The sequence below is a fragment of the Sesamum indicum genome, linkage group LG12 (assembly GCF_026168435.1).
Source record: "Sesamum indicum cultivar Baizhima isolate 11 linkage group LG12, ASM2616843v1, whole genome shotgun sequence".
In the NCBI taxonomy this organism is placed as follows: Eukaryota; Viridiplantae; Streptophyta; class Magnoliopsida; order Lamiales; family Pedaliaceae; genus Sesamum; species Sesamum indicum.
The window spans coordinates 15,011,196-15,024,444 of NC_142668.1; the positions used below are offsets into that span (position 1 = coordinate 15,011,196).

The 13,249-nt window shown below is 33.6% G+C and overlaps 1 protein-coding gene and 1 long non-coding RNA gene across 2 annotated transcripts; one reads left to right on the forward strand and one right to left on the reverse strand.

The window, feature by feature from the left end:
* The first annotated feature begins 5,569 nt into the window (after positions 1–5,569).
* On the forward strand, positions 5,570–9,154 carry LOC110013023 (uncharacterized). The gene is made up of 2 exons (XR_002288185.2): positions 5,570–5,706; positions 8,984–9,154. It is a non-coding gene; the product is annotated as an uncharacterized LOC110013023 (long non-coding RNA).
* Positions 5,921–8,978, reverse strand: LOC105175253 (calcium-transporting ATPase 12, plasma membrane-type; the record flags this gene model as incomplete). The annotated part of the gene is made up of 2 exons (XM_088876207.1): positions 5,921–6,096; positions 6,188–8,978. A coding segment is annotated over one exon (2,790 nt), but the record flags the coding sequence as incomplete, so codon positions are not given.
* Positions 9,155–13,249: the final 4,095 nt, after the last annotated feature.

Here is a 13,249-nt window from a genome sequence, read left to right on the forward strand (position 1 = left end):
CCCAATTGATTTGGGCTTCAAGCCCAGACCCCTAATCAAAACTAATACTTATATAAATACATATAAATTAATATTCATATATCTTTATGTATATGTATATATTTTTAATATCATAATTAAAAAATGTTAAGAGATAAAAGTGAAAATTGTCGCTATTAATATACTAAATGACAATATATAATTCTGCTGCAGTTAATGCTCTTACTAGATTGATGGTATTAAGTTACCGTCATTAGTAATTATATATAAATATGTTGTCATTAACGACAATTAATAATACAGTTGTCGTTCCTACACATATTATTAATTGCTAACAGTGACAACATTGCAAATAGGAAGGACGTAGTTGTGGTCCAAGTTTTTATTGGAGACGTACAATAGCATTTTCAGTTGACCCTCATTCCAAAATAAAGATTCAGGACTGTAATTTCTATAATTTAATTAAAAAAACCCATAATTTAACCCGAATTTCTCTCATGCGTTACACGTAATCAATAAAATTTGAAGATTTCCCACTTGTATCAAGACCAAAATTTATACGTGAAATCAAAAATACCTTACAATGGCATATGATTTGAGGCGACAATAGACGATAGCGTTGTCCTCGCCCTTTGTTTCTGATTTGGCGACGTCAAGTCACCTAGATGCCATCGCCACCTAATCTATTTCTGGTCTGGGCGATGTCACGTGCTGCCAATGGGAGGAATTCCGATCAAATTAGAGTTTTTTGAACTAAGGTTATCACTTTTAAAATTACAATCCACTACTCTATATATGAATTGTGTGAATAGGTAGATGATCTGCAGGGAGAATGGTGTGATGATTCTATTCTATCATTCCAATCCCAAGTTTTATTACTAATTAATTTTTCCAATCATTCTGAGCCATATGTAATTTGATGCGCTAGCTCTTATTAACGTTTCCTCACAGCGGCTTGGCTTTGAGCTGACAAACCAACTGAGAGTTGGAACGTAATAGGGGGGGCTATTATGTATTTATATGTATATGTGTATATAAAAGCTTGTACGTACGTAGCTAACTAGGTTGATTCCAAGCTTATTTTGCTGATTCTTCCCAAGAAAAGATTGCCATATTCCGGGGGCATCTGTCATTTGTTTGCATATATCACCAAAGCCTTGGATCCATTCATGACGACTAATTAATAAACTTGTTATTAATTAACTCATTATAATTAAGGTCGACACAAAATTCCTAGGTTTTATATCAATGTTATTTCCTTGTAGTGTGGAGCTAGCGTACGTAAAATCATTAACAAAGTAGAGCATGAGAGACATTTTAGATAACATCATAAACTAGTTCTGGTCCCAGAAAAAAAGAAACAACAACAACAACCAAACTAGTGATATCGATCATACAGCTTTTAACTTTTACCACAGGACACTACTCGTATATAATTCGACTCCAATAAGATCAATTCGGCACAGAGATGATGAAAGCCCTGCCGGCCAAACCCCATGATCAGGTTTGTTTAATGATTTCACTACACCACAGACTGATACTACACCATGCCATTTCTTAACCTTCCCAGAAAAAAGGGAAGATCGAAAAAAGATAAGGCGCTCGCATGCGTTTTACAGATGAAGAGAGGTATCGATATGATGATGATCAGAGGCAGAGTTGTCGCGCTTCATTGATGAAGCTGTAGAAACCAGAGATGAGCTGACACGATTTGATTGGGCCACCTCCAGGATCCCCCGCGAATCCAGGTGTTTAGTGGTCTGTGAATCTGGCCATAGGGACAGAGAAAGTTGGCAATACGGCTTAGGAGGAAGAAACATCATTGATTCGGAGCCTGAAAAAGTGGTAGAACGAAACTGATGATCGTAAGGTGGTAATGTTATGGCAGGACTGTATCTCTCAGATTCGAATAACCTTAGGAGCTCTTTTTCCTGTCTCAATTCTTTCATTTTCTGCAGTTGTCTGAACCTCTCTTGCAGTAAAGCAATGGAGGAAAGAGAGACACCGACACCGACACCAACACCAACACCAACACCGCCGCTGTGATCTGCTTCCCTTACCATTTTATTAGGAAATTCGGATTGACAGACAGAGATAGCTATGCTTGTGTGTTTATGCTAGAATTGGCTTACAATTAGACGGAGGGAAGAAATTATAGCGATCAAGAAACTAACAGGAGCTTGGCTGAGGAGTTGATGCTGCATGGCTCCTACCTACTCTTTATATATATACAGAGCAAATTAAGGAGTGTGTGGGCGCATGGTTAGAATAAGTAGGGTTTTAATTTATTTGAATTTTGGGGTTTCCAAGAAAAGAAGTCGAGGGGAGAATCGGCAGAAAAGCCAAGAAGAAAAGGATGAGAAGCCAATCTTGCAAAGTGGGGAGAGAGGGGGAAAGAAGAAAATGGTTGGGGAGAAAATCCAAAAGAGGGGGTTAGAAGTAGCAGATGGAAGGGTGTGTTTGGAGGAATATTATTAATATATAGGTGAGTAGATTGATGAAATGAGAGGGCAGGGCAGGGCAGGGCAGGCCCCCTATGTATGTATGTATGTATGTATGTATGATGTTGATAATGATGATGATGAGGTTTGAAGAAGATGGTGGTGGGCATCATGCAACTTTTTTTTTTTTTTTTCTTTTCATCAACAATTCAAATATTAAATGTAGTTGGATTCTTCTTCTTTTTGTTAATGATATCCCAGTTTGAAAACCTTTTTGGGTTTGTGTTAGAAGAATTGGAGGGTAGTGTTTGGAGGGGAGAAAGGAAAAGGACAAGCATTAGAAGTGGGAATAATCTAAAGGAGGTCATGATTGTGTTGGTGATTGAAGTATTAATGGTACTATGTTGGATTTTAAATTAGGAAAAGGTGTGCCCAAACACAAACATTCCTCTCTCTCTATCCTCTTGATATATGCATAAACAACAAAACATTCTCTCTTTCTCTATCTCTCTCCACAATATGACTTTGTGAATTCATGTTCTTGTCCTTGTGTAATTGGAAGGAAATGGCATGCTGGGATGAAAGCTGTAGATGCTGCGCTGTTTGTGATTGGATGCTTAGTTTTTTTTTAAAAGAAAAAAGGGCATGAAAGGCCGGGCCCCCACTCCCACTTTCACAGTTATTATTAATTTGGGGTTGGAGAGTGGGTAGAATAGAATAAAGAGCAATATGCATTAGATATTAATAATAGCGCGCGTGCTGTACTTTGATATTTGTTTCTTTTACTTACACACACACACAGACACATGTGGATGTGTGTGTGTTGCATTTCAGCATTTGGAAGCGCATCCTAAGGGAGTCTTGTCACCACTCACCCCCTCACTTCTCCTCTTTCTTTATATTCATTTTCATGGTATTTATGTTGCAAACAAAACTCCCTCACTGCATTAATGCCTCCCAAAATACACATCTTCATTAGTCTGAACTGATATCACTCGACATCATTAACATTAATTGGTTCATACTCAAAAGAATATTTTATTCAACTTATAATTTTTTCGAATTATTTCATAAAATGTTTGAAAATTTTTGAAATAATACTTGAGATAATTCAGTAAGCACGTCAATCATCTATCCTACAATTTAACAAAGTGTTCATATATTCGAAGTTGTTGTTTGGGTATGTCACATCACAACTTTGTCTTTACATGTCCAAAACGATTCATCTGCACCTTCTTCTTTTGAGTTTTTAGAATTTTTAGTATTTGTTTATTTACTATTAAAGAAACTTGTTAATATTTTAAAAATAAATCTTAATAATATCTTAATTTTTGATCGTGTGAGTTCTTTTTTCAAAAAAATAAATTACCAAATATTTTTATCCCACTTATAGTTAAACTCTCAAATATCTTATAAAATATCGCAAAAGAATTAGGGCTCAACCATTACATCCCATTATTGAACCTAAAATCGAAAGTTTGACATGAAAATAAAGGGTGAATAGCAATTTATCCTTATGTGGTATTGTATATGGATAAATTACTCTCTTTTAAAATAAATAGCAATTTATCCCTTATATTTTTTTAAAATGAACCAATCTGCCTCTCTGTCTAAGGAGACAAATTGCTTTATTTTTAAAAAACATAGGAAAGTAAATTGTTGTATTTTGTAAAATACAGGATATAATTGCTATTTTTTTCATAAGAAGTATTTCTTAATTTATAATATCATAAGGAAATTGCATGCATTTTGCCCTGAAAATGAAAGATTACAACTTCTGTTTTTTTTTTCTTTATTCACTAGTTTTAATTAATTCAAGTGGTAGTTAGATGGATCAAAAGTTTAATCCCCGGCGTCAGAGAATTTAGAATGAGGGAAAGGAATAGGGAAAAATGTATTTTGCTTGTCAAATATAGTCATTAATATAATTTTGGTTCTCAAACAATTTAAGATTATAATTTTGATCCTCAAATTTTATTATTTTTTTTTTTACACTTTTGGTCCTTCCGACTCATTGAAAATTTCATTTAAAGTGGAAAAAAATTGCTTATTTTCTTCCATTTTTTGGTGTTTTTCAAGTTGTAATCCAATGCTTCCATTTCTCATTTTTTTAAAAAAAAAAATTAAAAGAGAGTAAACCAAAAAAAAGATAAATTGAAGTAACAAATTTTCTAAATAATCTTAACAAAAAATTATCAATAATAGAAAATTTATCAATAGAATTTGTTGTTTAGTTTTTTTTATTCTCTTTTGTAGTTTGAAGAAAAATAGAAAAAATGAATGCGTTGGATTACAACTTGAAAAATACCAAAAATGGGAGAAAAATAGCATTTTTTTCCATTTTAAATGAAATTTTCGTTAAGTTTACTAGAAAAGTTAAAGAAAAGACCAAAAGTGCCAAAAAAAAAATAAAATATTGAGGACCAAAATTGTAACATTAAATTTTTTGAGGACCAAAATTGCATTAATGACTATATCTGGGGCCAAAAATGCATTTATCCTGAAAGGAATATCTTTTGTCAACTTTCCCTCTCAATGAACCACTCTTATCTATTGCATTAATTATAGGGATAATTACATTCCCCTACCTTAATGTTTGATGCAATTATACGTAGAATTCTTGTGATTTGAAAAATTATATTTAATACCTATGATATTTGCTTTATCTCATAAATAAATTTTCTCATTAGTTAAAATTTACTGAATTTATTGATGTTAACGAAAAAACTGAATGAAAATTGATATTTATACTTGATTGAGTTAAAATTGACTTATTGCAAGTCAAATAATTCTTTTCGAACTAAACTATCCTTATAACAGTGAAAATATACCTCGTCACATGTATTAACATGTGAAGACGTATAAAGGTAAAATTTGATCATAATTTTTTTTTTTTGACTTGCTATAAGTTATTAATAAGTTAATCGTGAATAAATATAATTCTTTTTCTAATTTTTTTGTTAATATCAATAAATTCAATGAATTTCGATTAACAGAGCGATTTATTTGTTAGACAAAAATAAATATCAAGAATGGTAGATATAATTTTTTAAATTATAAGAATTTATGTATAATTATATTAAATTTTAAGAAAAAAAAGAATAATTATCCATTAATTATATGGGAGCGAATTGTGGGACGACTTATTATGCGACGACTTAAGAGAGAGAGAGAGAGAGAGAGTCAGACAGACAGGGATGACTGAAGTCTCGAAAAGTCACCGCGCCATGTCTGAACCTCATTTCCTTCGCAGGCAGCAATTCAGGAATCTAGAGCCACTAAGAAGGTCAGTAAATTAACTTAAATATTATCTTTTGTTTCTGTTGCTCGAAATCTTTTCTCTAAGTTGAGTTGCAGCAGCACGCATTCTTGTTTTTTTCAGTTGGTAACGGTTACTGGTCCGTATTTGTTTTAGATGAATTTGCAACTGAAATAATCTTCGCAGCTTTCTAGTTTTAAGTCAATTTTGCTTATATCTGAACTCTTTAATGAAGCATGAATACGAGAAGTAAACTGTGGGTGAAATTGCAGAGAATATGTTATATTACATAGTGTGCTCCTAAGGAATTCTTGGCCGAGCCAGGTCCGCAACAAGTAATTACACCTGACATATGATTGGCTCACGTTCCACCGAGTTGGGTTTGGACAGAGTTTCCGGTGCTCCCAAATAAGTTAACTGTAATACAATGGAACATCAATACAGAGAGATGGAGACTATATCTCTGAACAACAAGAAATACAAAGACTAAAAAACTAGATTACAAGACCTCAGAGGTTGGCAGCAAAGTTGGACAAACTTTTCCCTGCACAATCTAGCACCCAGGAAACCAGTCCCACGAGTATGCAAACGCCCCACAACTTCATGCTCAGCCTTGGACTGCTGCCAAGAACTGTCTCTGCCATGGCGTAAACTGCCTGGCAAACTAAGAATACAACCACAGCCACCCAAAACCACCGATTGTAGTACTGAAATAGACCGCTGAAGATATTCTTCTTTTCAGGCTCTCTAGCGATGAATTTGTTGAACATTTGGCAGAGGAACAATCCATTGTATATCAATGACTTAAGATGTCCTCCGCTTGTTCCTAGGATTATATGTCCTTTGTGCTGAATGGTCACAAAGATACTGGTCTGGTAAGAAGCTTGAACGGCTATGTTCCTCCACATCGCCTTACTTATCAGTCTTGCAGTTGCAGATGATTTCACCGGCAGCAGCCTTGTCATTAGCATTTTCTTCGGTGGACCTGTCAGTACTGCTAACCCTCCGGCAAATGCAACAACCAGATTCAACCAGAACAGCTGGACTGCTGTTATTGGGGCGTCCCCCAGAATCACCGTTGCGGTAAAATTGATCAGTGAGCTTGAAATGGTTATAATCAGCTCTAGTTGGATGAAGTTTCTAATGTTCTCCTGAAAACATCTCCCATTCTCTACTACGTTTACTAGAAAGCCAAAGCAATTACTATCCCAGATGCTTATGTCGCTGCACTCTCTAGCAATTTCTGAGCTCCAAGTCCCATATGTGAGCCCAATATTAGCTTGTTTCAGAGCAGGAGCATCAATTGTTTGCTGTGCCAGAAGCGCCACCACTTGGTCTTTTTCTTGTAAACACTTGATGAGAAGAATCTTGTCAGATGGAAGGCAGTTCCCCATAATGCGAATTTTTTCTACCTTGTCCATTTTCTCTTCTTCAGGCCAGCCTCTAAATTCCTCAGCTGTGAGCACCAGATCCTCCGAGTTAGGAGTGAGCAGCCCACAGTCTTCGCCAATGGTTCTAAGTACGGCAATGTCATCTCCTGATGCAAGAATAGTCCTAATTCCACCTTCCATCAAAGTTAAGACTGCTCGTCTTGTATCTTCCCTCATTGTTCCTTTTAGACTAATCAAGGCTAAGAAGATTAAGTTGTTTGGTTCAACCGAGGCATGATCAGATTCTGTCACGCCTTTGCAAGCATATGCAATCACTTTTCCTGCTTCAGCTTCCATATACCCAATGGCTTGCGCAAGCGTTCTCCTTTTTGTTTCATCTAATACTTGTATTTGTCCGTCAATGTCATAGTGATATGAACATGAGGACAATAGATCTTGTGGAGGTCCTTTACAATGCAAGTATCGATTTCCATTTTTTACAATCAGTACTCGACAACATTCTTGCAAGGGGTTGCACCCACTGTGTTCTATCATTTCACATTGCTGAATCACAGATTCTCTTTTCATGCCCAACTTCGCCTCAGCCCACGACATCAGAGGTACAAACTCTGACTCGCAAGCACTTGGGTTTATCAGGAACAGTGTGCCAATCCCATCAGATAAGCCTTCAAGAACATTGGACGCCAACGCCGTGCTTTCACTGATAAATTCTTCACCAACATAAAACTTGTCGATTTCCTGTTCGTGCTCCGTCAGCCCTCCAAATTTATCACTGCAAATAGTTGTGACACAGGCCATCTTAAGACAAGCTTGATAATCTCTCTCTGTGGCCCTGTGTGCTAGTGTTCTCCGACTCCAAATAATGGCTGCAACCGCAATGACAAAGGGCATACCTTCCATTACACCCAGCAATGACAGACTAAATAAGGTTGTCAAAACTCTGACTGTCCCTCTTGATCCTGTGACGATTCCCCTGAAGACATCCACAATTGTTCGCACAGGGGTAGGTTCTCCGTTTGTATCTGGTCGGAATCTCCTCTCATCATCCAACTTTCCTGCTGTATAGCGGAGAAACAGTACGATGATGATGAGGATGGAAATAAGGAGGCCAGAAATATGAATACAGCTGTTCAACTTATGAAGGTAAGTTTCAAATTTGCACTTATTGTCTGCATACTGCATTGCTTGGCTCATCCTGTCGCCCCACACTGTATCCATGCCCGTAGACGTGACGAGAATCTGAGCATCTCCATTGACCACTCTGCAACCATAAAACAAAAAAGGGTTTTGATCATTAATGGTTGTCGATTTGATCGATCCTTCCAGTTCCAGTGCTTGACCAGTTATGTATAGGCCATCAGCAGGAACCGTATCTCCCTTTCGCAGAAATGCTACGTCACCTACCTGAAGATCAATTTCATGAACAAACTGATCGCGCCCCCCTCTAACAACTAGCACTTGTCTCTTCCTCCCTCTCGACTGCCAAGAACTCTCCAACTTCTTCTGTGAAATCGATTCCAGGCACTTGTGTATAGTTGTAAGGATGACAAGTACGAAGACGCAGAACATCAAAATTGCGCCATTGTACCAACCAGTGTTCAAGCCTTCCTCTTTGATTCCAAAGCCTAGGGACAAGAATGCAGCAGCAGAGAGGAGGAATACCGTGTAATTGTTGCAAGCTCCTAGAAATGAATGGAAGAAAGTGACGAGAACTTGATATAGTTGGCTGGGCTTGCGCGGGCTGATGTCTTGGCTACTAGAAATCCCGTTTTGTAGATCAGTGTTTAGTGCTTCTGCAGCTCCTCTAACTCCTCCAATATCCTGAAGGCCCTGCAGATCCTGATTCCTTACAATTTCAGTGATATTAATCCTTTGGATTTGTTGAAGCTCGACGTTCTTCTGAAGTTCATCAGATGCCGAATCATGGACGCTTAATAATATGTCCTCATCAGTTGGATCTGCCGAAATATCAGGAGCTGCTGATACTGTTCCTAAATCCTGATCACCATTACAAAATGGTCATATTGCAGTAATGTACCACTCATATATATGTTTAGTAGTGTAATATTTTCATTATTCTGTGACATTTGAACCAAAAATTCTTTTTTCCAGAATTTCTTTAGGTTAAACGTCTCCTCGAAAATGGAGCAAAATACCATCTTATGCACCTTTTGCATCTCTGCATGATTTTTAACCAATAAAAATATTATTATATACTAAATATGTTTATATATAAAAATAATATATATTTTCTTTTCCTTTTTCATCTTCTCCATGGCTAGACTCTGCCTCTGCCATTGGCCCTCACCTCGCTCCCCGCCACCCCCATCTCCCTTCCTTGGTGCCACCACCCCCTCCCCCTCTCTTGAATGAATGTATGTATTATATATGGAGATATGAAAGAAGAGTTATTTAATTTTTTATTATCAAAAAAATATATATTAATATATTTATTTTAAATATATTTATATAAATATGACGAGTCGGGATTTTAAATCCCAACTCGCTATTAAAATATTAAAAAAAACCAAAAATGGGGAGTCGGGAAATTGAATCCCGACATGTCGGGATTTGAATTCCCACTTTATATATATATAAATATATATATGTATATATATTTAAATATGATATGATATATATGTAAATATATATGTATATATATTATATATTTGTATATGTATAATATATATTATATATATGTATATGTATATATATAAATTAAATCTCGACTTGGGTGTTTTTCTTTTTTTTTCGTTTAAATAAATTTATATAATTTAATTATGTATAATTAATTTTTAACAACATATTAAAATACAAAAATTATAAAATTAACATTGCATTAATTCAAAATATTACAATTAAGGGTATAAATATATTTTGAGATTTAATTTTTTGCATTTTGGTGGTGAATTATGAAGTTTTTGTGTATTTTGAGAGTGTCCATATTATTTGAATATCTTGTACTCTTGAATATCAGGAAGTTTTTGTGTATTTTGGGAATGCCTAATACATCTGAATATCTTGTACTCTTTGAGCGAGTGCAATATTGTAATTTTTAACAATTGTACCAAATAAATACACTATTACATTTGTACCCTTAATTGTAATATTTTGAATTAATGCAATGTTAATTTTATAATTTTTGTATTTTAATATGTTGTTAAAAATTAATTATACATAATTATATTATATGAATTTATTTAAATGAAAAAAAAAAGAAAAACGCCCAAGTCGAGATTTAATTTTTATATATATACATATATATAATATATATTATACATATACAAATATATAATATATATACATATATATCATATATATATACATATATATATAAAGTGGGAATTCAAATCCCGACTTGGAGTCGGGATTTTGAATCCCGACTTCAAGTTGGGATTCAATTTTCCGACTCTCCCGTTTTTTATTTTTTTTTAATATTTTAATGGCTAGTCGGGATTTTCGTCATATTTATATAAATATATTTAAAATAAATATATTAATATAATTTTTTTTTTGGTAATAAAAAATTAAATAACTCTATGAAAGAAATGAAAGCAAAGTAGTATACCTGGTGATGAGTAGGTGAGATTGATGAAGTAATATTATTAGGAGGGTCAAAAAGAGCTCCTTTGAATATTTCGGCGGAACGGAGGAGCACAATTAGGGTCATAAAAGTACAAGTAGTGTTGGATATGAATGGATCTGGTTGTGGGATGGCAGTAGTGGGGGGCTCCAGAAGTGATTGCTGCGCCTCAACATCAAAACAGCTGCTCTCATTCTCCAGTATCAATGAACCCGACATGGATCAATTGTGAAGAAGCAAGCGCCTGCACAGTTGTTGGGATCCATCATCTTCATGCACTACGTACTTACTTGTTAATTAATTTGACACAAAAATTAAGGCTGTGTAGCTTAGGGGCCAAGAATTAATACCTACCTCCTTCACTCTCTCTACCTACGTATATGTTTCCCCTGCAGCTTAAACGTCCCTCTGCAGGCCTTAGATCATATACACTGAAACTGCTTTTTTAAGATCAAAGAAAGAAAGAGAGAGCTGCAGCATGTTAAAAGAAGTGCAATCAAAACAAAAAAAGGGGTAATCAAATTGAAATGATGGTGAAAATTGGATGCGTCGCACCACATTTATGTATACTTTTCGCCCATTTTAAACTATCAACTCATCCCAACCCTTATTCCCTCACGCGTCTTCGTATTTATTACACAGTTACCAACTCTCAATGCCACAAAGACGCTATGGGAAGTCGGGAACAAATCTTCATCTTTTTTTATCATCAATAATTTTGATAATGAATTTAAGTTCTATTATTTGTTTCATTTTAAATAAATTTATTTTATATTTTTTGTTATATTAATATATCAATTAAACTAATATATATATATAATATTATTCAGTCGTTCAATTTAATTTATAAAATTATTGATATAATCATATAATTACTCTTTCCTCTATTCTCATCTGTCTCGACAATATTGATACGTAGCTCTAATATTTTATAGCATAATATCTTAAATAATTAGAAAGAAAATGAAGTCTTAAATCAATTCTGCCTAATCAATTTCTTTTTTCTTTATAGAAATAAACCATCCATTATGTCATTTAATTCAGAATATATATATATATATACACATCAACGATTTTATATTTTAAAAAAATAAAAATAATATAATTAACTCGTAATTAGTATAAATATTAATAATATAATTAACAAGCGATAGTTAATTAGTATTGGTAAGCAGTTGAAATCGCTTTGCCTCTTCTATTAATATTGTAAATGGACGTAGACGAGACCCTGCCCAAATTTAATATTCTTATTTTTATTTTTAAAAATACTTCAAATATTTATCCAAATTAATTATAACTAAAAATCATTATAAATACTGAATTTTGGTAATATTTAAGTTCGTAACATATGTTGATTAATTAAAGTTACAACTTAATTTTCACGTTAATTTATTAAATGGTGGTTGATAGTATTGATTATCATAAATTTTTAGTTGTACGTAGGAAATAATCAATTTTCTTATAGTGTAATACGTAAAAAAAAACACACAGACAGACAATATATATATATAAATTAAGAAGAGAAATTTCAAAGTAAATCATGAATATTTTTGTAAAGAATTAAGGTGCAACTAAGAAAATTCCGTATGGAAAATACTTTCCTTGAAAAATAAGATTATTGCAGTGATTCACTTCGTTATTTGACAATTAGCAACACTGTCGACTACACATAGAAAGCAATTTTTCTTAATTTTTGGTTTTAAGCTCTTATTGATGCAAAGTTAAGAAGGGCGTTGTGACGATAAACATGCATCAAAACAACATCGTTAAATTACAACCACTTTCCCTAAATTTAGTATAATTTATAAATACTCTTTCAATTATTTGATAAACAAATATCGGCCTGATCTTAAAGTTCATTTCATTAGCCCTCAATGGATTTTTATTCAATTTTTGTGTGAGCGGACTAAAATTTTATTTTGGATTATAATTTATAATTTTTATATATTTTTTAACATTCTTGAAAATATTCTAACAGACTAATATGCCTTATAGATTATTCACTTTACCCCTAAGTTTATTTTTTAAAAAAAAATCAATAAGATCAAGTACTAATTTCTACGGTACCGTCTAGAGACTGTTTAATTATTTTTTTATTTAAAAGGATATTTCTAATTTTTAAATAAGAAAGAAGTGTTGGTAATTATATTAAATTTTAGGAGACTTAGTTGTAATTTAATTAACCAAACAAGAACCCTCCATCTTAAGACATATTTTAAAGCAGACAAAGGGTAGCATTCGACCAAGGAGGAGGAGGAGGAGGAGACTTTTAATCAAACAGGATGATGTATTCATTCTGATAAATTGTAGTGCTGAATTTCATGGAAGGTGGAAGGATGCATCCACGAAGTTTCAAGTGGGTTTGGTTGGTATGTTCTGTCCAAAGTGTTTCTCAGTCCTGTATTTTTTGCTCAAAATTTTTATGTACATTAATTGTGTGAAATATTATTATTAATAAGTTAATTTAATATTACCGATTAATTAAGAATTATTGAAAGATTAATAATCCCACATTAATTATAATTATATGCTCTAAAATTACATCTAAATTTGTTTACGTTCACCAAATACTTTTAGATTGACTAAGCTGAGCATA